Genomic DNA, 27785 nt, shown 5'->3' with positions numbered 1-27785 from the left:
AGTGCATCACAAGCCTTTCTGGCCATGATGCTGAAGCTGAGTCCATTTGCCATTCATGCTTCCTTGATTCCCCAGTCTAACACAGACCTGTAAGATTCCAGGGGACACCCCACTTGGTAGCTCTTTGTGCAAAATTTAGGCTTTGGACTGGGCACCAGTCTGTGGCTGCTTGCAGACTCCAGTGATTAAGCCGCTCAGCAACCCAAGATAAATACCAGCCATGTGTGTGGTTTGATTGGCCAATAAGAAACCAATGGCTGCTTTGTCTGCCGCATGTTCGGTTTGAGTGCTGGAGGGGCATGTGGTAAATCTAAGATCTTATGCTGATCCTTGGCATGAGCTAACTGCCCCCCCCCACCTTTTCCAAACTGAATGTATGAAACTGCCTACCTCTTGGTCATATACGGAGCAACCTGTTAACAAATGTCTCTACAGTGGAAGTTGGAATCCAGAAAAAAGCTTGGGATGTATGAAATTTGTCACTTGTTTAGTGCAGTGTGATCAGAAGCTCATGGCAATGTTAGTCATAATTTTGTAGGGTTAGTATTACTTTTGAAGTCATCTCTGCTATTCATACCCCCCCCCCAAGTTTTACATATACAACAAAGTGGAAATTTGGTAGCTGCTTTTTTATTAGCCGTCCCTTAAAAATAACAGGTGGTATGTTCTCTTGTCTCTTTCTCAGGTATCTTCATTCAAACAACATTGTTGTTGTACCTGAAGGTAAGTGTCTTACTACCTTCAAATAATGAAAGAAATTACAGTTGTTAACACTTTTAAGGCTGGGTTCCTGTGAAGTCCACTGCAGTGCACTGGTATCTGAGCTCTGATATACTTAAAGACTGCTTACTTTCCTTCTATTTGGAAAGCAAAGTGGGATTTATCAGTGAAACATGCCTGAGTTGAGGCAGTTGGCACCATGCTTGGGGTTCAGCTGGGACTTAATGGATGATTTTTATTAATCATTTATCAAGTACATCTGTCCCCATTTTTCTTGATGGTGTAACTTGCTTTATCTTCGCTCTGAGCTCAGCATGGTAAGTAAAAATACACACGCAAATAAACCTCTTACTTGGAAGAACGCAATCATAATTTTTAAGAGGTTTTTCCAAGTTCCAACGAGTGTTTCAAATGCTGCAATCCATTTAGAGGCTGGTCTGGTTACAGTGTAGGCAAGATTGTGGATTGCTGCTTTTCATTATTAGTTAAAACTGATTTTCTCACCCACTGGCCTTACTCATACTATGATGCAAGGTAACTTTGTTCCTTTATGGCGGAAAAAGATAGAGGATAAACTGGTTTGTTATGGTTTTTCTAATCAGTTTATCCTGTCTTTGGGATATGCTCAGGCTAGATCAGTTCTAAAACAAAGAATATTAGATGTTGAATGACAGATGGGTGTGAGCAGGATTAGGAGCCCTGTATTTGATGTAAGTACACTTAACAAGATAATTTTGAGACCTTACATCAAATATTTAGATATCTGTAATCATAGAAGAATTTTTACCCTATTAAGATATGTCTTACCCTCAGCTACATTGGAGGCCAGATTTACTAGATCACTGAGGAAAATTTATATATGTGGGATGGGAACTGATGAAACATTGGAACATGTAATTTTCGATTGTAGTATATATCATATTAGGGAAGTTTTGATTAAGCCTATTGTTAACTCCTACCCAGGTCATAATAGAAGGATACTTTTGTCAATTATGCTGGCATGTGATGATAATCAAAAGCTGACTAGAATGGTTGCCAAATTTGGTTGGTTGGCATACCAAACTAGGGAAGAGATAAAGAAGTACAGATAGGCCTAGATTTATTTTTAATTTCTGATCTTAATATTAATTTTACCATTTCTGTATTTTAAACTTTTTAGATTCCTATTCATAATTTTAGATGCTGTTATATTTTATAATTTTACTGTTCTTTTATTAGTTATTTATCTACCTCCTATTGTATTGATTGTTGGTCTATGACTGTAATAATAATAAATAATAATAAACCTCGTGAGGCAGGTCTTTGCTATTCTCCTTTTACAAAAGGGGGCGCCAAAGCTGAGATTTGGCCAGTGCTGTTAGCATCCTGAAATAGGAAGGGGCCTTCTAGGCCATCTAGTTCAACCCCCTTCTTGGTACAGAAATCCAGAAATAGAGCATTCCTGACGGAAGGCCAACAGAAGGTATTACATAGATTTTGGCCTTGTCTGGCCTCTTTTTGAAGTCATCCAGCAAAGGACCACCCACCACAGCCTTGTTTGAACAGTTCCATTGAGTCTTGTGGCTCAGCTATACCTGTTAGCTGGGTTTTGAAACACTGACCTTGATCTTTTTATTAGTAGAGCATAGGAGGGCCCAGTTTAAGGTGCTGCATTGACCTTTCAAGCGCTGTATGATTTGGAACCAGCATACCTTAAGGACAGCCTACTCCCATTCAAGCCTATTATGGTCATGCTCTGAGGGCCTTCTTTGGGTGCCCACACATCTGAGGTGTGACAAGTAGCAGCCTGAGAGAGCCTTCTTGGTCATAGTACCAAAGTTATGAAACGCCTTTCCTGGGTAGAGTCCTCTGTCCTTGGTCATTGTCTTCCGTCAGTGGATGGAGACTGTTTTTGTTTTGTCTGCTATTCCCTCAGTAATAAGGATCCCAAGTCCCCCCGGGGGGCGGGGAAACCCCCGCCCCAGAGGCCCGTTCCCCGGCGGCGCCGGATTGGACCCCGGAGGGAACTCCACCCCGACGTGCACATCACCCAGAAGTGATGCGACCACGCCGGGCACGCTGAGGGCGGGGCCACGGCCATCCAAGGGGAAACTCTATGGTTTTCCCTTGTATGGCCGTGCCCCCGCCCCCAGCGTGCCTGGCGTCCTTCTGTCACTTCCAGGTGACGTGCGTGCAGCGCACGAGCACCAGACGCCGGCTGGGAGCCCCTCGTTCCCGGCGAAGATCAGCTTGGCAACCCTACTCAGTAATCCTTCTTTCATGCCCTTTTTAATTGCTGGGTTTGTGTTTTTCACGTATGTATTTTATTAGTGGTTTTATAATGTTCTGCTTCTAATTGTTACTTACTTGGTGACCCCGATCGGGCAGAAAGGTGGGGTATAAATTCTGTGAATAAATATCTTCCCCTTTCCAAGCAAAATGATGTGGGACTGATGAATTTGAGCGTAGGCAAAACTATGGGAAAGTAATAGCAAAATTTGTGGTAAGAGAACAGTTTCACCTTGTAGAACAAAGTTCGGAATCCAGTGGCACCATTAAGACCAACAAAATTTAATTCTGGGTATACGCTTTTGTGTGCATGCATGTCTTAAAGGTGCCACTGGACTCCAAATGTTGTGTTCTTGCTTCAGACCAACACAGCCATCCACTGGAATCTAGTTTCACCTTATATTGTTCGTGATCTGCCCAAACCCCTACCAACCCCAACCCCCTAGCATGTGCAGTTGGGACACTTTGGTTTTTTATACACTTCAATTTCTGTCAAAATGTAGGAGTGAAACATTGTGCAAGTCTAAGACTCTGCCTTGGGTTGTATTTATTCTGCTTTTCTTTTGAAGCAATAGGTTCTCTGGTAAAACTGCAGTTCCTGGATCTGAGCGACAATGCGCTCGAAATTGTCTGCCCTGAAATTGGCCGCTTGCGGTCCTTACGCCATCTTCGACTGGCTAATAACCAGCTGAAATACTTGCCAGCAGGTAAGGAGGGCCACGAAGCTTTACACTGCGTGCAACTTATGTGTGACGGTATGCTGTGTGCATTTCCGTTCTGACAGGTCGGCTGTTAGGAAAGTTAGCTAAAGGTTGCTTAGCATTGTTGTTAAAAGGCTTCTTGCTGAAGAGATTTCCTTCGTCGCTTTCTAAACTACAGCATAAATATAGAGGTTATTTATAAAAAATTAATTTTTATTGATGAAATCTTAAGTTACAACATCACGTTTTACAGAAACTTCTAATCAAAACTATCTTATTACAACTTTCTGGATACTTAAGATCTCAGTGAAAACTATAAACATAACGTTATGAAAATAACAACAATGGTGTTACATATCTCTTAAGAGCCTTAAAATAAAAAAGTGGGGGAGACTGTACTCTACAAACCTTGACAATTAAAAAACATGTACAAAGATTGACAGTCAGTTCTTTGAGAAGACAGTTCTTCAGGTAATGAAGTATGATATGCCTAGATTTAGTGGCGCGGTTATTTTTTAAAGCTTTACACAAAGCATTTAGGAAGGTTATTGAAGGGGGGAGAATATACTTCCTGTTCGTTGCTGAGAATGCATGATGCACCTCTTTATTGAGTCCAGATGCTGAGCTGGTTGCTTCTACTAACCTTTCGACCATAACAGAAGAAGCAAAGCGTGATGGCAGTTTGTAATTATAAATTTATTTATTTTATTTGTAGTCCGCCTTTCTCACCAAGATTCAAGGTAGATTACAAAATACAGAAACAGCATAAAACATCCAGCAAACGATGCAATAGGATTAGGGTTACGGAATTCAAAAGCAATACAAACTGTGCAAGACAAGATATACATTAAACAATGTAGAAAGCAAATTACAAGATGTATAAAATGGTGCAAATGCATGGATCAAGAAAAACGCATGATAGAAATCTGATTAAAGAATTGCTGCTTCCAATTTTATTTTGTTTCTTTAAGTCTGGGTATTTCTGAGCCTCCTAAAATAATTTGCCTTGTGCTTCTGCCCTATGAAAGCAAGGTTTGTTCAAAGGAAAGCTAACGTTTTATTAGAACTTAACGTGTGCTTTTAGCAGATTCCTGAAAAAGGAAGTTTGGAGAAAAAAGTAGAATTTATACTGGTGAATGATTGACTGCCTGTCTATTAAACTTTGCTTAGGAAATGGCTTTTACTGTCATGGAAGCTTCGCTTATTTCCTCCTCCTTTTATATGAAATATGGAGCATTAAACCTTCTTCTGTGTGTGTTCAAAGCTTTAGGTATGATTTCGTAAAGCTAAAAATATCCCCATTTGTTAACCGTTATAAGGTGCAGGAAAAGGTCTACCAGTGTGTGAAATAGCGGAGCAGAGTCCAAAGTGCTCTAACCAACACTTTATTCCCCCACCCCACCCCCCCTGCCCGGCTGTCAGTATTGCCTTTCACACAATTAATCTTAATCTTCCCCAATCTATGATAATCTGCTAAAAGAATTCTCTGGTCAAAAAAAAAAGTGAGTGCTTTTTAAATTTTATTTATTTCTTTATTTATTTATTCAGGTATTTCTACCCCGCCCTACCCCGCAAGCGGGCTCAGGGCGGCTTACAGGGGCATAAGCCCATACATAAAATTCTTGTACTAAGCAGTCTCCATCATCATTTTTCAGACACATGTTGAAGGGGTTTCTTCCTTTCATGACTGTCTATCCTGTAAGAAGTTGGCTCATAAATTCTCTGTCAGGAGTTCCTCTTTTTATCAAGATCGTAGATAGGGTGGATGTAATTATTAATGGCTTTTGAAATAGCTATCAAAATGCTGTTTGTTTTGCCTTCGCCAGGGGCTTGTAGTGGATCTGTGTAGAATTCATAAGATCGATCGATCGATCTTTATTGCATTTGCCAAAAAGCCATAACAACAAAACGAAATAAAATGCAAATGCCCAACAAGGTAAAATCTGAAAAATAATTAAAAAACGAACATTTTAAAAGAAAGTCTTAACATACAAAGACATCATTAAAATATATATGTATCTGTATACTATTAGCCACCCGTTGCCACCATCTGTGAATGTCTAAATCCACAGATCAGGGCCATGTGGAGGCTAAAGAGATTTTTATGTACACCTGGGGCACTCCCCAGGTTTGCAGGAAATATATATATATACACACACACACCGGGGGGGGGGGGTTAAATCCCCTGAAAAGTAAGGGAGCATTCTCTGCATTTGCACAGAGAATGCTCTTTTCTTACCTGTGTGATGGCGCCTGGGATCTGCAGCGTCCGTTCAGGAGCTGCTTGGGGCCCTGCGGATGCCGGGAGCCACTCGGGACCAGTGTTCCCTCTAAGCCAAAATTCTACTTTGTAAGTTACTGGCATTAAAGTAGTGAGCGAGGAGTTTGGCTACTGCATAAATTAGTTTGCTCTGGAGCCCTCCTTCCTGAGCTAAGACAGAAATGCGTGGAGGCTAAAAAACTGTTAGCTGGCTCACACTGACTCAGCTTAGAGGGAACACTGCTCAAGACCTTGCGGTGTTGGACACTGGAAGGTCCCTGGGAATCAGAGCAGCTCCCAAAGACTGCCTCCACCAGGCTTCAAGGTGGTTGGTTGGGCTTAACTTATGGAGGGCAGGGAAGATGGGATTCTCCCCCCATGAGTTTTATAGGCCCCCACTTGTATATATCTTTTAATAAAAGGAAACGGCATGCAGTCCAATAACAAATTACAAGTGACAAGCGGCCCAGAGTGCGGGAGTTAAGGGTCAGACATACTTTGATCAGCATACTCTATCTTTATCCTTTATGACAGTGGCAGCCAGTCTTGCTGTTTGAAAAGTAAGAAATTTATCCCTATCGGCCAATAATATAACTAGTTTCTCCTGATCTGACCTTCCTGTTTAAGTGGGTATTATGGTCCGAATTAATAAGACAAGGGTTGTTATTGCAGTGGTAATGATAGCGCCTTGGATAAGAATACCGATTTTGTGGAATGATTGCAATTCTAGTGTTTTAAGTTGTGCTTCCCAAGCAAAGCCTCGTCTTTGGTGGCCTGCAGTATTCGGTGGAGAAAAGCTGTTGGTTGTGGTAGCTCTACATATTCTCCCATGTTCACTGCTACATATTGTGTTATTAGTGGCCTCTGGAGCCCTTTTGGTTTCAGCACTGGCAGGTGGTATGGACAAGTTGATCGGCGCAGTAGGGAGGAGTGGAGTTGTCCATTCCTGAATTTCATTAAGGTTTGCAGTGCGTACAGTGTTTCTCTCCTGCAGTAAACCCTCTTTTGTGGCTGTACTCCCGCACTGGTGGTAACACTACTTTGCAGTGAGGGATCAGGCTCCACTATTCAAAGTGCTGAATTGGCTGCGAGAAACTGTGTGTTATGCTGTACTAGTCATTCTTAAGGTGTTGCATAGTGAGTAGTAAGATTTTATTGTATATGGCCATTAACCGTTACAAGTTAAACCATATTTGCTACCAAAAGATTTTAACACTCTAAAATTGCAGGCATCTTTAAAATTTCTCATTCTCAGTCAAACCCAAAAATTACAGTTCTGTTAGATACTTTCTTGGAAACCACATTTGTTCTAATTTTCCCAGCAGCCGAGGCAAGAAGCGCCATCTTGCATAGCACTTCCACTGACTTTTTATGTAGAGAATTTGTAAAGCCACCTTTCTGATCTTTGAAAAGATGTCTTAAGGTGGCTTATTGTGTACTACAACAGTAGGTAGTGTAGTTTTGTTTCTCTATTGCAGAGGTGGGGAGCTGACAGTCAGGCCTTCTAGTGCCTTCGGAGAGACTTGTACCAGAGTAGGTGGTCCAAAGTTACTTGGTTGAAGTCAACTAGGTCTCTAAAACCAGCATGGCATAGTGGTTAAGAGCAATGGACTCTAATCTGGAGGATTAGGTTCGATTCCGCACACCTCTACACGAAGCCAGCTGGGTGACCCTGGGTCAGTCACATCTCTTTCAGAGCCTTCTCAGCCCCCCAAATAAGTCTAGCCTGCCACCTAGTAGTGCATAACGCCCAAAGGGCTGGACGGACAATCTTTGGCTCTCCTGGCTATACCACACACAATCCCACGTGATGCTTTATTTATTTCTCAGATTTCTACCCCACCCTCCCAGCCAAAGCTGGCTCAGGGCAGCTTACGTAAAATCAGCATATATTTGTAATAAAACAATTAAAACACTGCTAAAACTAGTTAGCAGTAACACAGTAAGTGCTAGTGTTGTTGTTGCTGAATCAGCGATGGCTGCCATATTAGTTATTTATTTATCTATATATCTAATAGTGAAAGGCGCCCCCTGCGTGCGGATACCTAAATCCGCGCATCGGGGGCACCTGGGGGGGAGGGAGATTTCTGTGCACACTTGGGGCAGTCCCCAGGTGTGCACAAAGATCTAAAAACCTGAAAAAAATATCGGGGGGATACTTAAATCCCCCCAAAAGTGACAGAGCTTGCCGCTTGGGCCTCGCTTCGAAGCCGGGGGGGGGAAGGGAAGGGGGGGAGATCGAGCAGGGGGGTGTGAGGCAACGGGGGAGGAAACGGCGGGAGGGGGGGGGGAGTACGAGGGACGGGCGGGATGGGGGGGAACTTACCTCCCCCTCCTGCTTCTTCCTCTGCCTCCTGTGTGGAGGTCCCTCCCCCCCCGCGAATATCGCGGGTCCCGCCCCCTTGTTAGGTTTCTAAAAGCCATGACCAGCACTTTGAGTTGCGCCTGGAAGCAAATAAGCAGTCAGTAAAGTTCTTATACTGGCAAAATATGAACACTGTAACTTACAGGAATAAACATATTTCAGTTGCACTAGATAGATCTGGTCCATGGGGTCGCAAAGAGTCGGACTCGACTGTGTGACTGAACAACAACAACAACAAAAGATAGATTCATGTAGCATAAGTCTGTCAGTTGCTACCAGCCATTGTGACTGAGGGGAACCTCCACATTCAGAAGCACTCAGCCGCTGAATCCCAGAGCCAGGAGGCAACATCAAGGAAAGGCCTCATCCTCTACGACCTGTTGTTGGCCATACAGAGGAACTGGTTGGCCCCTGTGTGAGACAGGATGCTGGACTAGATGGACCACTGGTCTGCTCCAACAGGGCTCTTCTTACGTTCTTATGTTCTTGCTGCTGTGTTTCAGTCTTTTGGCAGCGTAGTGAGGTATTTAGGGTGTCAGATTGGGATATGGGAGCTCCAGCTTTGACTCCCCACTCTGCCATGCCAGCTCGCTGGGTGACTTTGGGTCTGTCACGTGCTCTCCGCCTACCCCAGCACCCAGGGTTGCCATGGGGATGAAGTGGGAGCAAGGAGAACAATGTTGTAGGCCGCTTTGGTTCTCCATTGAAGATAAGCCTGGGGCATAAATATCTCCTTTTTTTAATTTTTATTTTCATTTTTCCATAACATACACTCCATATTTTTTCCAACATTCTGGGGTTACATTAGACATTTTCTTCAATCCACTTATTGACTTTTTGCCATTTTTGCTTAAAGTTACTTTCTGTTTTTCCCCGCCAAGTACATATTCAGCTTATCCATTTCTATTATTTCAAAAAGCTTCGTAATCAGCTCTTCCCTAGTCGGTATTCTGTCTGTTTTCCAATTCTTTGCTATTATTATTCTTGAGATTGTAATTATGTACAGTATAATAGATAACTCATTATATTTAATCCCCTCTGGTGTGATATTAAGTAAAAAGATTTCTGGTGTGATTGGCAAATTGATTCCTGTAATTTCTTCTATTAACTGCTTAGTACTTTTCCAGAATTTTTGTATTTTCTCACAGCTCCACCAAATTTGCATGCACGGCTCCAGTGTCATCCTCCCAAGCTGTGGTCTTGCTTTCCCCTGGCAAGGCCAGCTCTAGCCGTCCTAACCCGGATGGCCCAGGCTGGCCCAGTCTCATTAGATCTCAGAAGCTAAGCAGGGTCGGCCCTGGTGAGTTCTTGGATGGGAGTCCACCAGGGAAGCCTAGCATCTCTACACAGAGGCGGGGTAATGGCAAACCTCCTTTGTTCAACTCTTGCCTTGAAGAACTGTACAGGGGCCCCTAAGTCAGCTGCCGCCTGATGACACTTTCTGCACATAACCAGTCCCGGTCATACCAGGGTGGTTCATTAATCCTTGTTGGCAGGAAGCCAATAGAACCTCAGCCTTGGCCTCCGTTGCAGGATTGCTGCCACTTGCCCTTGAAATAAACTTCATCATTACGGAATGATTTCCCTCTCTCCAATTGCTTTTGTGGGTATCTGATTTTGAAATTAACAAATGTTGATCTTAAATAAAAACTGGCTTTGGTTAACCACTGCTTTAATGACTACTCTGCTGTTCCATTCTCACTAAACACCCTGGGCCCTGATATAATCAACAGAAGTTTTCATTCAAAGACTGCAAAGAGACAAGTTGGATTGTGTCTTTGTTTAACAGGCACCTACTGCCTTTTGGCATACTTGCAATATAAACCTTCTCTTTGATAAATATCAAGACATTGTCAGCCAGTGATTAGATCATAGGATTTGGCATTGGGAATCCTGGCTTAATTCCAGTCCCTGTCTTTCAATTGTCATGGTTTCTTTTTACTCATCTTTAAAGTACTGCATGAACTGCATACATCCTGCAAACTAAATATTAGAAAATCCAACCTAGACCATTAAAAGTTGAGTAATTAGGCTTAAAATAGAACATTCCAAATAAGTATCTGTGAATGGAGGACCAGGGAAGATATTCTATCTGGAGATTATTACACAACTCTCACCATCATTACATTTCTGAATCTGCTGCTTGTAGACCCGGTTGATCAAGATGGGTAGCCATGTTAATTTCTCTGTAGGAATAGGAAAGAGCAAGAGTCCAGTAGCACCTTAAAGACTTACAAAATTTGTGGCAGGGTAGGAGCTTTCATGAGTCGCTGTTCGCTTCTCCAGATACCATGTTATCTGAAGAAGTGAGTAGTGACTCACAAAAGCTCCTACCGAGCCACAATTTTTGTTAGTCTCTTAGGTGCTACTGGACTCTTGCTCTTTTCCACTCCTGTAGACCCGGTAATTACACTGTCTCATTCAAATCACCTGAAAACTTGGAATTCTAACTCTCACTATAAAGTATTAGCTGGAAATGGTCAACTCTTAACAGTGAGGGAGCTCTTCCAGGCTACCTCTGGTGGGTGACCGAAAGCAAGGATTTGCCTAATTTTGTCCGTATTCTAGTCAGCACAAACTGTGCTCTATCGTTTCCAGGTTTCTGAGGACTGCTGTGAAAGTATATTAGTGATTCTCTTTTTGAAAGTGTAATCTTTGAGGCTGATCGCAAGATATGTAACTACCGTGAACATTTGAGTAAGATGCAACCATTTGATGAACTTAACAGTTTGACTAATTGCAGCTTTTCATGTGATTTTATGAATTTGCATATTTTTGCACTGACCTGGATGGCAGAGGCTAGCCCAGTCTCATTAGATCTCAGAAGCCAAGCAGTGTCAGCCCTGGTTAGTACTTGGGTGGGAGACCACCAAGGAAGTCCGAGGTTGTTACGCAGAGGTGGGCAATGGCAAACTACCTCTGGACATCTTTTGCCTTGGAAACCCTTCCAGGTCACCACAGTTGGCCACAATTTGATGGCACATTCCACCACCACATTATTTTTAGAAAAGGTCTTTGGAACCATGTGATTGGCCAGTTCAGGACTCAGTTTAATGATCTCTGAAAATAACTGTACTATTAAAAAGAACTGTGTTACCATCTTTCGCCTGTCTTAAGTGTTCGTCAGTTTACAGCATGTTCTTAATAGGCCCTGTAGCCGAGGGGAAAGCTGGGGCATAAATATTTTAATAGGATAAATAAATAGGCAAAAGGGAACCAATTGTAGGGGCTTGTTTGTTTTTAATGGCAAAGTTTTGCCTTCCCAATCTAAGTTCCAGTTCTACGAAGAGGCAGCACACGACTGTTAGGTAGAATGCTTTTTTCTCCTCCTTTCAGTTTGTGATCTGAGCATTCTGCAGAGCTGCGTGACTCACACTAGGAAGCAGATGGGCAGTAATGTAGCCACCGCGTACAGATGTTTTGCATCTGGCTTAGCTGTCTTTCAGCAACTGTAATGGGCACACCTAGCCCAGTTTGTTCTGACGGGTTGCTCCTGAGACGATAATGGGTGTCCTCAGCTGAGTAGTCACATGGTCTTTGGTTACGGTTGCCTTTCAGGCATCTTAAAATCTTTCTTTTGTTCTGGAATTATTTCTGTGATCGTGCCTAATTACGTGCCAAGAGCATGCACGATAACTTACCGTAGTATTTGAGTAAGTGCCTCCCTGCCAGCTTTCAGTATTAAAGCCTTTTCTTTCACATATGGTATTTACTATGTTTTCATAAGGATCATTTCATTCCAGCTCACATTTTTAATCTGTGTACTCTACGGGATTATGTTGCATAGACGGTGTCTTCTGACATAGCTCTATGTGGATGATGATTTTATGCTTTCTTGTTGAGGACAAAGCTTCTGTCAAGATTTCATCTTTGTTACAAATGGAGAAACTTTCAAAGTTCTTTTATCTACGTTTTTATTTATTTTTTTTAATCGTGGAACCATCTTCTGCAACTAGGTTTCATAAAATAAAGTGCGTGTATGTTAATAAGCACAATAAAGTCGCTGTTAATTTTTTATATGTCTGACAAGATTTTTTTTTTAGATGCATGTTGCTTCTAAAACTTACATGTTGTAGCACCGTGCTGTACAATTTAATTAAAAATGGGGGGTAGTGTTTGCTCAGCAAACATTTAATAGCTAATTATAGATTTACTAAATAAAAAAGCTTCATGTTTTGCCAACTTTTGATGTAAAGTGAATTAATTAAATAGGGTTGGCAATGGCTTGTGTTCCCAACCCACCCTGTGGTAACGCTGCCTTTCAAGATGCCATTTGCATTACTGGGGTTTAAGAAAGCAAGATTCTTTTCCAAGTTTTAAACTCTAGACTTCAGCCAGGCTGCCTCAGAATAAATGCCTGTATCACCGCAGCCCTCGTGGGCTGCAGCTAAATGTGGTGACCCTGAGCTAACCAGGATTGTGTCCTCGAGGTCTTTATGATAACAATCATGTGCCATCAAGTCACATCGAAGTCATGGCAATGCCAGGACCCCACAGAGTTTTCAAGGCAAGAGAAGAGCAGAACTGCTTTGCTGTTGCCTGCCTCTGCATAGCAACCCCCACCTTCCTTTGTCGACTCCCATCCAAGTACTATTTATACCCCCCTTTTCTCCCCAAGGGGGGGGACCAGTGTGTCTTGCAACAGCATTCTCTTTATTTTTATCCTCACAACAACCCTGTGAGGTAGGTTAGGCCAAGAGCGTGTGACTGACATCAGCCAGCTTCCCCGGCAGAGTGGAGATTCATACCTGGGTCTCCCAGAGCCTGTTCTGACACTTGAACTGCTGCACCTATGGTATTGGCACTAAGGGCTCATTCTTACACCACCTAAATGTGAGAATGCATATGGCTGGGAACAGAGGAATAAGCCTCTCTTGCAACCCTGTGCCACACACATAATCTGTCTTGTAAAAAAGAAAGGAAACGAGCTGCCTTGGGCACAGGCCGTGTCTTGCTACTCTGCTCATCTGAGTGGGGGAGCCATTCTCTGGCACGGCCTCCTCTGCTAGAAAAAGGATGGTTGGAACTGGAGGAAGGATTCTTGGGGCAGGGGAAGGCTCTGCTCTTAGCTGAGGATAGTGTTACAGTACAACCCCGTAAGGGGCCTGACATAGCCGTGGACAGCAGTATCTCTGTGAGTCCTGGTTCACACAGACAGTTTGGTGTCGTGGTTAAGTGCGCGGACTCTAATCTGGGAGAACCGGGTTTGATTCCCCACGCCTCCACTTGCACCTGCCTGGATGACCTTGGGCAAGCCGTAGTTCTGATAAGAGCTGTTCTTGAAAAAGAGCCGTTTCTGTCAAGAGCTCTCTCAGCCCCACCGACCTCACAGGGTGTCTTTTGTGGGGAGGGGAAGGGGAAGGCGTTTGTAAACCGCTCTGAGACACCTTTGGGTAGTGAAGGGCGGGGTATAAATCCAATCTCTTCTCCTCTTCTTCTTCTTCACAGTGTACTCTAGGATTATTTGTTTTAAAAAGAACTCAAAAGTTGAGTTCTTGCAGATTCATTCTAATACCGGAAAGCAGCAGAACTGCAGTTTTCAGAAGAAGCGGGTTGGGGCTAAAAGGCCAAGGGAAGGTGTTGGTGCTGAAGGTTGAACTGTGAGCAAGGACAGTCTGTGGGGAGCTTAGGGTGTCCTGACTGCTTACAGAACACGGAAGTGGAGGCAGAGATTTCCTTACAACTTCTGCGTTTGGGTTTTATTGAAGAGTTTGTAGGAGCCCGAAGTTACTCCACTGTACATTTTATGAAACCATCAGAGTAAAAATTATTCATCCCGTTATATGGAGGTACCACGGATACTTGGACAAGGAGATAAGTAGGAAGCTATTATTTGATCCCGCTCCACAGATTATAATAAATTGTGCTAAGTTTCTAGCAATAGCCCAAAAAATACGGGCTGCACATGTAGTACAATTTTAGAAAGAATCCAGAATAACAGTTGATAGAGTATTGTAGAAATTTAGAGTTTTAGTAATTTTGTAATTAACATATGTAGATCAAACCTAGTTTTATATTTAAGTATTTTATATATATTATTGGTACCCTTTTGTATTGTTTGTAATTGGGCTGGTGATATACCGAATAAACTGAACTGAAGAGCCTGAAGTCTTCTCTTCAACCAAAGGCTTCCTAATTGAATGATGTTTGGGTTTTTTTTCTGAAGTGGAAACATTAACTGGATTTTGCTGTAGTTCTGTGCTGCTTTCTAGTCTTCCGAGCACTTTCCATGTACTATTTTGGTAATCCTGAAAACTAGACTGCTGCTTTTATCTGATTTTTTTTTTAAAAGGAATAGATAACTAAACAAGGTATTTAACAGCCCTGGTGCATAATTCAGCATTGCCCCTAATCCTCCTTCAGAGGAGCTGTGCTTAGAGCCCAAACAGACAAGTCCGTTGATTTATGTCTGCTTTGCTCCATCCAGCGACTACCTGCCTGCAGAAACTTGTCCTTTTACCAATATAAAGTGGAGATATTTTACTAGCACACAAAAAGAAAAATCATTGATTTCAAAAAAATTGTTACTTAGCCAAAGACTTTTAACTACGGTTTTACGCAGGCATTTTTCCTCTGGATTATCTGAAATTTTGATAGCTTCTGCACGTGACCAAGGAGATTACACAACTGTGTGGCCTATTAGTAGGACAAATGATACCAGTTTTATCGAAAATGTTTTGGTGCCTGCTAATGGCAAGATGTTTAAGACATGCCTTAACAGTATAGCTTCTCCTGAGGCTGTACTGTATGTGGTGGAGGACACGAACGTGAGCCCAAACTTTCCAACATATGGAGAGTAAGTACCAGTTGAGTTTTGAGCAAGCTGTTGAGTATTCTATGCTGTGCTTCCTTTAAAAGGAGGGGGTTTGCCACCCTAACTGTATCGTGCCAAGAAGTGTGACTTCACCATTTCCCCTAGCTTCAAAATAAGTGTGAACTAATTGAATTTTTCATATTTCTGTTTTTTGAAGGAACATTTTTATAAAAATGCAACAACAACAACAACACCCAGCTATTCCAACTGGCTTTCCATTACCAGAGCATTCGGCTCCAGGTTTTTTTTTTTTACATTTTGTTAGACTAACAGATATTAGATTTGTTTATTGACTTTATTTATAGTCTGCTTTTCTCATTGAGGCTCAAGGCAGATTGCACAGTATTTCATAATGGTATTTTATGAGTATAAAACAGTGCAGTAAGAACAGGATAGTACATACTGTACACAGTGGCATAGTCAGGGGTCACCAACATGGCACCCATAGTACCACAGTGGCATAGTTAGGGGGGGTGTCTGTGGGCACCTTGGTCCCTGCTGATGCCTTTCCTGGCACCTGCCAAGAATTTTTAAGAAGTTGGTGGTGCCGGGTAGGGCTTTTGCCTGGCAGGGCTTCTGATTGAGTCTTGGAGATCTGATTGGCTGTGCAGATTTTTAAAAAACGTTGCTTTGACAGCAGCTGCCACTGGAGCACGAGGATTTGCATTGTATCGCTGAAACTGTGACAGCTGAAACTCTGACAGCCATTTTGTGGCTGGCTCCGCCTCCTGCTGCATCCATTTTGTGGCAGCCATTTTGTAGTTGTGCCCACCATATACCTTGTCAGAATGCCAAATGTGCCGCAGGGTCAAAAAGGTTGAGGACCCCGTAGTATAGTTCATCGTCCCAGTCCCTTTATAAAAGCACCTTGTGTATATACGATTTGTGATACAGAACATAGCTTACATAGGCATAGTTAAGAAAAAATTGTGTGGATTAATGACGCCCACTGGGCTGTCTTGATTTGTCTATTTCTGGTCTGGTTTATATTCTCCATAACGTAGAACATATTGCACTTTTTAAATCCACAACGGGCTTGAATACAGAAATGTTGTACAAATTGTGACTGCAAACTCAGCCATCAAAAGATGTAGATAAGTGGTTAGAGAAGGGCAAAAGTTATTGGGAGCCAGTTTATACATATGGTAGTTTCCACTGGAAGATCAGACCTCGTTTTTGTAATTAAGAGGTCTGGTCTGTGTGTTCAGGCAATTCAGTGGTGGTTTTTCCTTAAGCCTTGGTTTGCATTTCATGCATGGTTTGTAGCCTTGCTGTTCTCTGAAAGGGACTAAATTGTCTTTAAAACCATCCGTTGGAAGCTTGCACACTGAGTGTGGCAGCAAAGCTGAATGAAATACTTTTTTTCCCTCCATTTGAAAGTACTTCATTCGTTTGGCCAACCGGATAAGTAGATGGAGCTTAATTTCAGAACAGCATAATTTATAGACCTGAGAATCAGAGGACTTCACTTCTAAATATAGAATCCTGTGGTTAAGGATCACATAAGTTCATCTCTCCTGCTACCGTTAAACATATAAATCACGCTATAACTTTTTTCATCACTGTGAGCCTTTATAAAATAACCTAGGTATTATAATTGATTACCGCCACGTCTGTTTTTGCTTAGCAATTTGCTTTGCTAATTGGGGTCCACAAATGCACTGGGAATGAAAAGTCACATTCTTTCCCCCCCTCCTTTCCTTCCCCCAGACCCTCCCATTTGACTGCCAAGAAATACAACATATGTGTTTAGTATTCATGCAGACGCATATCCTTCTGAAATGCTTCCCAGGTTTTATTTTCCCCCGCAGTTAAAAAATTCTTCAATGCCCTACTTACTTGCTCAGTTCAGAACTAAATATTGGGTATTGCAGCAGTGGTGTCACGCAGGAGTGGTGCTTAAAATTCTTTTCCTTTTTTCTTGGCTAAGCCGATAAATCTCCCATTGTTCCCATTGCAGTTATATTCCAAGTTTGGCATTAAAGGATGTACTGATTTCTAAGGCAAACACATTGTTTCAGGCAGGGGTCGTTTCGTAGAAAAAGAGCTAGGGGAACTCATTAGCATAACTCATTAACATATGCCACACCCCCTGACATCACCGGAAGTGTGTCATAAGGCCACACACCCCGCCCCCAACGGTCCCGGCCGCTGCCGCCGGCCTTGCAGCTCCACCGCCGAGCCCCATGAGGGGCCCGGTGGTGACCTGCAAGGCTGGTGGGAGTGCAAGGAAGCCCCGCGAAGGCCCTCCCTGGCCCCAGGCAGAAAGGGGTGGTGGGAGGCAGGGAGGAAGCAACTTACCCTCCCTCTTCTCCTGCCTCCTCCTGGCTGAATGAGGGCTGGAAGCGGGGCGGCTGGAAGCGGGGGGCGGGGCTTCATCATGTGCCTCGCCCCCCATACCTCACCCATGGGAACTGCGATCCCCCGCGATCCCCCCGAAATGACCTCTGGTTTGAGGTGGTGTGGTGGGCATGGATCTCTGTTACAGCCATTAGTTTTGTTGTCCTCTAGGTATGTCGGTGTACTTATTATTTAATGCATTCCTACCCCGCCTTTCTCCCCAATGGGGACCCAAGGTGGCTTACATGATCCTCTCCTCCATTTTATCCTAACAACAACCCTGTGAGGTAGGTTAGACCGAGAGCACGGCTCGCCCCACGAGCTTTCGTGGCACGAGAGCGGATTTGAACCTGGGTCTCCCAGGGTCATAGTCCAGCACTCTTAACCACTATTCCACACTGCCTCTGCACTCCTACTGTCTCTGTACTTCAGCACACTGACATGTGCCAGTAAAGATTAAATGTCTCTGGTTGAATCTGGCACCGTGAACGAGATATAATGCAACGATACCGACCCTTTCTGTTTCACAGTTGGCACAGACACATCCCACTCCGCTTTCCTAATTTAGTAACAGCTGTAAAAATATGCACAACAGAACAGGTTCGATATGTCAGGCACACTTCCAGGGTCAGGGTGTTTTTAAGTAAATGGACTAGTGGGGATTTGAGAGGAACATTAAGTTACAGGAGCAGTTTCCTTTTCAGTGTTTAAAGGAACGCTGCTCTGTAAATAAGGTATGTTTTAAACACACAGGCTTGCTTTCAAAGAATTCCCTCCGATTATTCAAAGAACAGCATCTGATTAGGAGCCAGCATTGTGTTGGACTAGGATCTAGGAGACACACGTGTGAATCTCGACTCTGCCATGGAAGGCCGCTGGGTGACCCTGTGCTAGTTATGTGTTCTCAGCCTCACCTACATCACAGTGCTGAAATAAGTAGTGCCATGCACATTTTTAAAATCTGAATGAAAAGGGATGCTCTGACAGTGTCTATCTTGGCCTATCAGTGCCGTTAGAGATATGCAGTTGTGTTGTGGATGCAGCAAGATTTGAGTCCAGTAGCACCTTAAAGACCACCAGTAAGATTTCCGGGGTATACGTTTTTGAGAGTCAGTGACGTGAGGAAATTATAAAACCACTGCATGCAATTTTGTTGTTGTTCAGTCGCACAGTCGAGTCCGACTCTTTGCGACCCCATGGACCAGCTCCCGCCAGGCCCTCCTGTCTTCCGCTGTCCTCTGAAGTTGGCTCAATTTCATGTTCGTTGCGTCGATGACACTGTCCAACCATCTCATCCTTTGCCGTCCCCGTCTTCTTTGACCTTCAATCTTTCCCAGCATCAGGGTCTTCTCCAGTGAGTGCTCCCTTCTCATTGGGTGGCCAAAGTATTTGAGCTTCAGTTTCATTATCTGGCCTTCCAGGGAACAGTCAGGGTTGATTTCTTTTAGGATTGACTGATTTGATCTTCTTGCATGCAATACGTGGAGTTAAATTTACGGTATGGTTCAGTGTGTTTGGTTTCAGAAGGTACTTCAGAGAAACAATTTTTTTTAATGCAGTGCAAATTGCCCTTTGAGCAGTTGTCATTGGAAGTCTCTGTTGCTGACGCCAGCTCTTTCAACAAGAAGGGGTTTGAGCTGTTTTGTTGGCTTTTGAATTGACTGCTGGTCAGGTTTTAGAGAAAACAGCAGCATATTTAAGCTGGAGTGACTGGATGGGGTGTGAAAAACAGCAAGAGCCAGTAGAGCTCTGTTGGATCTGACCAGTGATCCGTTTAGTCCAGCAACCTGTTTCACTCCTTGGCCAACCAGTTCCTCTGCAGGCTAAGAGAACCCGTATGGGTTACTCAAAACTGCAGATCTTGTCTGAGCTGTCCTGTGTTTCAAGAGTTGTCCTACTCTGTCTGCTTGATATTTCATGTTTCCCTCCCAAAAAATGCTTTGTTGCTACCTGTCTCTAAAAATCCCCTGTTGCTAATACCGTAATATTTCTCATAGCAGGATAACGTGTTCATAAAGCAGTAATTTGCTGGCTGAAGAAATAGTCATACTGTTTTGCATGTTTTGCATGTGTCGATGTTGCTTTTTGGTCTTTGCGGGGCGTACATAATTCTCAGTTGACGCATAGGCCTACGTGAACAAAATCTTTGTAATTCTGTCCTTGAACTAAGCAAAACTTATTCCTGTTGCACTTGCACATTCATTTGCTTCTTTTTGAGGGCTACTTTAATTTTGTCAAAGTCGGGGAGAGTGAAAATATGTTCAGCCCTTTGCACAGTATAGTGAGACAAAGGTGTGTGTGAGTGCTTGGGCTTTAAAAGGGGGCTAGACAGATTCACGGAGGAGAGGTCTGTCAGTGTCTATTAGCCATGGTGACTAAAAGGACTCTCCATAAACAGAGGCAGGAAACCTCTTCATGCCCGTACTAGGTGGCAGCACCAGAGGGAGTCCTTGGGAGTTATGCCCTGTTTGGCCCTCCAGGGCTACTGGTCAACTACTGCTCGAAACATGAGAGTGGACTAAATGGACCACTGGTCTGATTGAATGGGCTCATGTTCCTATGTTGTTTTTCATGTTTGTTTGCAGGTTTTCAGAACGCCTTGAGGCTAGCCCTAAATGGGAATTTTAAATAGGTTACAAAGAACTCAGTCAGCCTGTAGGTGTTAATATTTATTTGTTTGTTGAGACGGTCTCTGTTCTGCCTCTCCGAGGAGCCTGGAATATGTTTGGAGCTGAGGTTCCAGATTTCCAGCTACAAATCTCATCTGCAGAATCCCCTTTCTTGGCTACGAGAGCAGGCATGGCGTACTATCAGACTCCAAACCTGGGGACCTGGATTGAAATCCCCACCCTGCTATAAGGATGTCTGAGTTATCTCACTGGCCCAACTACCTGCAGGCTTTGCGCACTAGGACTTTCCCAGTTTCCCCTTCATGCGGCAGCCTGCTGAAGGAGTCCGACAGCCCTCAGCAGTAGCACAGAGGGCGAAAATGGGGCTGATATGTAAAGGAGAAATCTGCACAATTCCCCCCACCAAAAAACAACAACAACAAATGCTATTTTTGGGCAGGAACGCACAGGAACGGAGTTCCGGCTGGCTCCTGAGTTGGCCACACCCAGCAGGAACTCATTAGCATAATAGGCCACACCCAACAGCAGAAACTCATTAGGATTGGCTACATTAGGGGTGTGTGGCCTAACATGCAAAGGAGTTCCTGCTACAAAAAAACCCTCTGGGTTTTGACAACAGAATAAGAAGCAAAAGGTGGGCGTGGCTGGATGAGCACACTTCTGGTAACATGGGGTGTGGCCTAATATGCTAATGTGCTGTGCTGTCGGGGGTGTGTCCTATTATGCTAATGAGTGTCTGCTGTTTGGGTGTGTCCTATTATGCTAATGAGTTCCTGCTGGGCTTTTTTTTTTACAAAAAAAAGCCCTGCATAGTATTATCCCTCAACTCAACCTGCCTGGTTGCCCTTACTTGGAAGGCCCGAGCTAGCCCGATCTTATCAGTTCTCGGAAGCTAGGCAGGTTTGGCCCTGGTTAGTATTTGGATGGGAGACCACCAAGGAAGACCTGGGCTGCTATGCAGAGGCAGGCAACAGCAAACCATGTCTGTCTGTATCTTTGCCTTGAAAACCCTACAGGGTCGCCGCAAGTCAGCTGTTGCTTGATGGCACTTTCCACCAACCGGGGACCAAAGTATCTAGGACCAGTTTATCTAGACTGGGACCGCCTCTCCTGGTATACTCCCAAAAGAGCACCATGCTCTGGAGAGACAAACCTTTTGGTGATCCCTGGCCCAAAAGAGATCCAGTTGTCCTCAACCAGAGCCGGGGCCTTTTCGTGTCCTGTTGGACTTGGTACAGTTCTGCAGGGCATGTAAGACAGAGGTGTTCTGGCGGGCCTATGGTTAAGGACAGCAATGGTTTCCATCATACCTGGCCCTCCCTCCATAGCGCCATCTCTCCCTCAGACTTTGCCCTCCCCCATGGGGTAAGGTTAGAAATTGGTTTTAAGTGCCATTCTGTAACTGTTATTGGAATCTTAATGATTTTAACTCTTTATTGATTGCATTTTATTGAAATGTTGTAAACTGCCCTGAGCCTGTGTGGAGGGAGAGGGCAGTCTATAAATTGAATAAATATATAAATAAACCTACCTTGCTGAGTGATTGTGGAGATAAAATGTTGAGAGTGCTGTGTACACGACCCTGAGCTTCTTGGAGAAAAGACGTGCTGAAAATGGAAGCCTGTTCATCGACAGACTTCTTCCCTTCATCTTTTCCGTTTGATTGGCTATTTATTCTTTTGTACCATTCTGTTGGACTATAAGGAAGGCCGAGCGCCAAAGAATAGATTCATTTGAACTATGGTGCTGGAGAAGACTCCTTGGACTGCAAGAAGATCAAATCAGTCAATCCTAAAAGAAATCAACCCTGACTGTTCCCTGGAAGGCCAGATAATGAAACTGAAGCTCAAATACTTTGGCCATCCAATGAGAAGGGAGCCCTCACTGGAGAAGACCCTGATGCTGGGAAAGATTGAAGGTCAAAGAAGATGGGGATGGTTGGACAGTGTCATAGATGCAACAAACATGAAGTTGAGCAAACTTCAGAGGACGACGGAAGACAGGAAGGCCTGGCGTGATCTGGTCCATGGGGTCGCGAAGAGTCGGACTCGACTGTGCGACTGAACAACAACAACAGAACCATTCTGTTCCATAGTGTACACACACGCACATTTTAAAAAAGCATGTCCAAGTTAACACATCTTCAGCTGTATTCGGGTATCAACAGTTAATTTCTTGGGAAACAGGTCTGTTCCTATTTGCGTAAGTAGCTGCTCTTGTCAGTTAAGTGGCGTTTAAAAGTAGCGGCAAACATCAAAGTTTGCTAATGTTTTTCAGCGGACCCTGAGCACATGGTAGAGTTAGGAGGCTAAACCACTCCTCAGACCCGAATGTTACTCCTCCCGGTAGCTGCCATTCTGGGGCGGGGTGGAAGATCTGAGTCTCCTGACCTTTGATGATGCTTCCAATGCCCTAGTGAGCCAGCGGCTAAAAGACCAGAGAAGGGAAGTTATGCTGAGATACTTAACTTTAAAGAACATTAACTTGTCATGGCTGCTTTGATCATTTTTTCCCCTCCAAGAACACTGCGATAAAATTCAGACAAAGAGCTCCAGGCTGCAGCATCAAAACAATGTCCTGTGTTTCTTGTCTTTGTGTGTGTGTGCAACAGATACATTCACGTCTGTACATTTAAAAAAAAATCTGCTAGCAAGAATTAATTAGGAATGGCATGCGTGTCTAAAAATGAAGGTCAAGCGGGGTAGATCTGCCTTATGATGGATTTTTGTTTTGTGTTCGTCTTTGAGCATAATCAGAAAAGGCTAATTTTGTGTGTTCTGCTTGAAGTTCTGTTCTTCCCTGTTCTCTCTTTTTTTATGCATTCAGGCATCATGATAAACTGTGAGCAATGCTCCCTCTAAGCTGTGGAGTCTTATGAGCAAAAATTCTACTTTGTGAGCTACTGGCATGAAAGTTGTGAGCAAGCGATTTGGCTACTGCATAAATTAGTTTTCTCTGTAGCCCCCCTTCCTGCGCTGAGACAAAAATGTGTGAGCCGGAGGCTAAAAAACTGTGAGCTATCTCACAATAACTCAGCTTAGAGGGAACACTGAACGCCTGAATGCAGTCTTCCCAGCAGTCTGAGGTCCGAGTGATAATACAAAACAAAGCAGAAAACCGCAAAGGGTTATTGCTCTTACTGCCAGTATAAACCCAATTTTTGAAGGTTTGCACAGTGTCCAAATGCAGCCATAATCATAACTAAATGTAACAAAGTTTGAGGCCAGTGGCACCCTTAACTTTCTTCTGTTGCTTCAGACCAAGATGGCGCCCCCACTGAGTCATAACTAAATGTGTAGTGAGTCCTTGGATAAGAGTCCACAGGGAACAATACATTCCATCTCTGGAACCTGGATCTTCCACACACTTATGTAGAAATATGTCTCCTCAATATTAAAGCCCACAGATGCAATTCTTCCTGATCTACTGGTGAAGCGGCTGAGGACGGACATAATTGGGAATGAAGCATTGTTTCATTGAGAGCCAGTTTGGAGTGGTGGTTGAGTGCACGGACTCTGATCTGGGAGAACCGGGTTTGATTCCCCACTCCTCCACTTGCACCTGGCTGGATGACCTTGGGCAAGCCATAGTTCTGCCAGAGCTGTTCTTGAAAAAGAGCCGTTTCTGTCAAGAGCTCTCTCAGCCCCACCCACCTCACAGGGTGTCTGTTGTGGGGAGGGGAAGGGGAAGGAGTTTGTGAGCTGCTCTGAGACACCTTTGGGTAGTGAAGGGCGGGGTATAAATCCAATCTCCTCCTCCTCCTCCATCTCGCAGGTTCAGGCCTAGTTAACGCAAAAAATAAATAAATCCTATATGCATATAAGAACAGAGAGTGGGTGCCTCAATTTGCAACGCTCAGTCACCATCCAAAACTCATCTTGTAGTTTTCAGAGTGTTTCTTGGAGGGCCCCCCCCCCCAATGATGTGCGGTGGAAATTTTCCCATGGAAAATTTTCTGCCCCACATATGTAAATATAGTCTCTATCTGTAGTTGTCAGGCTGTTATGCTAAGCCCATCATGTTAGATGTTCTAAATGTGGGATATGAAGTATCGCCAAACCCCAGTACTTGTACATGGTTCAGGCTTGGATGTGGTGCATTTGCCTTCTTTTGCTAACATAATTTAAACGTTCTGATTTGGAAAAAAAAATATTCATGTGGAATTTCCCTGGAAAACCCAGATCACTGCTTGTTAACAGTTTGTTTTTAATTTATATTAAAATGCAACAGTGCATAATCAGAACCAGCACAATTAAAAACAAATGACGGATGGGAATATAGACAGCTACAATTATTCCTTTCTTATTTCTAACATTTTAAGGATTTTCTTAAAGCAGCCGATTGTTGCCAATTCTCGTCATGGTTTGACTCGATAACAATCCCCACGTCTCTAAGAATGATTCTAATTTGCCAGCCAGCATCAGTTGTTTCCAATAACGTTCAAATGGAAATTTTTTAAAAAAACACGCCTCCTGCTTTTTTTTTGTTTTGTTTTAGAGGGGTTAAACCTATGAGTAACATTTGAAAGAGAATCCATGTAGATGAAATCCCTTGCAGGGCTTGCAAACGGCTCGAGGAGCTACAGCCATCAAAATAGTTTTGGCGGCCTGTGCAGTTTTTGCAGAAGCACTTTCATTTCCAAGAACCCTTTTCCCCCCAGCTGCTCCACTCCCTCTCTCAGTCTGTGAAGTGCAGGCGATAGCCTGTGGTGCCTCCTTGAGCTCTGCCTGGAGTTTGTGTCCAGGATGTCCTAACTTCTTACATAAAGGCCAAACCACACAAGATACAAATGACCCACGACGGGATCTATTTTTAACTCCAAAGCAGCCTTGGAAGGAATAGTGGCATTGGGGGAGAAGGGGGGAGGGAGGGAGGGAGTTCTTTCTCTGTTGTTAAAATAAAATTGTATAAGATTCAAGTCTTGAGACTCCAGACACCCACAAGATTTCCAGGGTATAAGCTTTCGAGATGAAGGGAGCGTCAACTCTCACAAATTTATATCCTGGAAATGTTGTTGGTCTTCCAAGGTGCTACTGGATTTGAATCCAGGTCTTCCACTGTAGACCAACACAGTTGTTCACCTGAAACAGGGTGTGAGAGTGAAGCTAATATCAGTGTGGGGAGGCAGTTTTGACCAGGGAAACAGCATAGGTGCGGTGGTTGTAATCAATGTTCCCTGTAAGCTGTGGAGTCTTGTGAGCAAAAATGCTGCTTTGTGAACTACTGGCATTAAGATTGTGTTGTTTTGGCTGCTGCATAAACTAGTTTGCTCTGGAGCTTTCCTTCCTGAGCTAAGAAAAAAATCTGTGAGCCAGAGGCTAAAAAACTGTGAGCTAGCTCACACTAACTCAGCTTAGAGGGAACACTGGTTGTAATCATCATTGGGCCCCCCCCCCCCCCGACTTTTAAAATAAAATAAATATGGGGGGAACTAATTGTAGGTCTGGTGTGTTGTGTATTTTGGCCTTAGTCTTTCAGGGAGACTAAGAACAGAGACCAAAGATGGAATATTTTGTACTTATTTTTAAGATGCTGTGTCGTTATTTGGACCCTGTTTATTTAAACATAACGAGGGGAATCTGATTGAACTCTACAGTTATCGAAGGAGGCGGGGGCGTGCAAACATCGATTATGGTGTTTCAGTGATTTTGATTATCCTTACTTTTCACTGATGTATTGCTCAAGTGAATATATCTTGCAGTCTTCAGAATTTTTCTGAGTTTGTGTGATTTGGGGGTGGCGGCAGCATCCTGCAAACAGTGCGCAGTTCAGAGAGCAGAAGGCCCCTTCCTCTGGACCCGGTGCCGGCACTTTCGAAGACGATAAATGGCAAGTTGGCTTCACAGTTAGCATGGAGGGAAACAAAAGTCTGCACAGTGCAAAATGATTCTCTTTTCTGGGGAGGGGTTCTTGGCTAGTAACTCTTGCATCTGCTCCGTTAACGAGCACACCCATCCAAACTTACAATCTCACACAGCTGCTGCGGCTGCACAAGTGTAGTTCTGTCAGATAATCAGCTGTGACGTGGGGAGGGCACTCTTATCTAACTCCCTGCTCCCCCTAATAGATCGCTGAGAAGGCCTGTAGCCAGTTTGGTGTAGTGGTTAAGTGTGCGGACTCTAATCTGGGAGAGCCGGGTTTGATTCCCCACTCCTCCACTTGCACCTGCTGATGTGACCTTGGGTCAGTCACAAGCTCTGGCACAGTTGTCCTTGAAAAAGAGCAGTTTGTGTCAGAGTTCTCTCAGCCCCACCCACCTCACAGGGTGTCTGTTGTGGGGAGGGGAAGGGAAAAGAGTTTGTAAGCTGCTCTGAGACTCCAAGTGAAGGGTGGGGTATAAATCCAATCTCTTCTTCTTCTCTTCTTCTTCTTCTTCTCTGTGTGTGCGTTCGGAGGGGCATACGTGCAGTTGGATTGGCTCTGAAAGCGAGATACAATCAGCAAGATGAGCCCCCACGTTAAGGATGGGATATCGTGGCAGTCGCCCTGTCCTGGATGCTCCTGGCTAGCCAGATCTTGGGTGTTAAGCAGGGTCGGCCCTGGTTAGTGCCTGGACGGGGAACCACCGAGGAATGTCCGGGGTTGCTACACAGAGGCTGCCAGTGGCAAACCAAGTCTGCTCGTCTCTTGCCTCGAAAACCCTGTGAGGGGTCACCATAAGTTGGCTGTGACTTGACAGCGCTTTACACACCCATTGTGGCAGGTCAGCCCTCCTCATCCGGGTCATGAAAGGGCCCACCCGAGGCAAGTGACAAGTGTGAGGCAAGGTTCCTATCAGCAAGCCCTTAAAGGGACAGGGTGGCAGCTCGAGTGGTTCATGGGGGAAGCGGGGAAGGGGGGGGGAGATCCTCTAGTCTGCGTGCAGAAGGACCCAGGTTCAGTCTCAGGCATCCCCAGTTAAAAGGACCAGGTGGGAAGTTACACGAAAGAGAGCTGCGGCCGGTCTGAATAGACGATGCTAACTCCGACAGGCCGATGGTCACATTCGGGATCAGGCAGCTTCATGCGAAATGCATTCTGATGGCATCATAGCCAACCTTTTGATTCTTCAGGGGCCCCGGTGCCCTTGAAGCCTGCACGGCAGATGGGGGAAACGATGCTCGTACGGCCGCTCCTACCCCCATGCTCAGCACAGCTGCCCCTATTAGATTTCCCCCTGTATCAAGTAGCTTCCCAAAGGCACCAGAATTTCTGGCAGGAAAATGGCAGCAGTCTCTCCTGCGGACAGCTGGCCCTGCGCTAGTGATTGCTGCCGCCGTAGGCCCTTGCTTATTGTTCGATACGGGGGGCATAATGAGTGGCAAGGCAACAGGTATTGGTTGGGAAACACACACACACACACACCCCACACACACAGCATTTCCAAGACAAGTTTCTCACCTTTCCACCATGTGTGTGCTGACCTAGTAGTCCCTCCTAAACCCCCCCAGTGTCTGTGGAGGGTGGGGAGGCAGACGTTAAAGCTCTCCTCCAACAAAGGGAGTTTTACTGGAACTCTTTTCCAGGTCTTGTTTGTTCTCCAGCCTTGGCCCCTGCCTGTGATCCCGAAAGCAAGAGCTGTGAGAATTTGGGCTAGTTGCTGGTATGAGTGAAGTGCTTGGCGTTCAGCAAAGATAACTGCCTTTCCTATCACTGTCCCGAGTGCATAGTGGGGCCCCACCTGGATTGGAGGACTTGTGGCCAGCAG

At 44.3% G+C, this 27785-nt stretch overlaps 1 protein-coding gene across 2 annotated transcripts in view; it reads left to right on the top strand.

Moving 5' to 3' along the window:
- LRRC28 (leucine rich repeat containing 28) overlaps positions 1-27785 on the top strand; it is a 71449-nt gene that overhangs the window by 17439 nt on the left and 26225 nt on the right. For both annotated transcript variants that reach the window (XM_015424545.1, XM_015424546.1), the window contains exons 3-4: positions 686-723; positions 3558-3695. In XM_015424545.1, coding sequence (XP_015280031.1) covers positions 686-723; positions 3558-3695 — 176 coding nt within the window. The remainder of the gene's footprint in view (positions 1-685; positions 724-3557; positions 3696-27785) is intronic.

The sequence above is a fragment of the Gekko japonicus genome, unplaced genomic scaffold (genome assembly GCF_001447785.1).
Source record: "Gekko japonicus isolate JY-2015 unplaced genomic scaffold, Gekko_japonicus_V1.1 scaffold361, whole genome shotgun sequence".
Classification (NCBI taxonomy): Eukaryota; Metazoa; Chordata; class Lepidosauria; order Squamata; family Gekkonidae; genus Gekko; species Gekko japonicus.
Note: the sequence above shows the minus strand (reverse complement) of the source record. Positions and strands in the feature narration are given on the sequence as shown.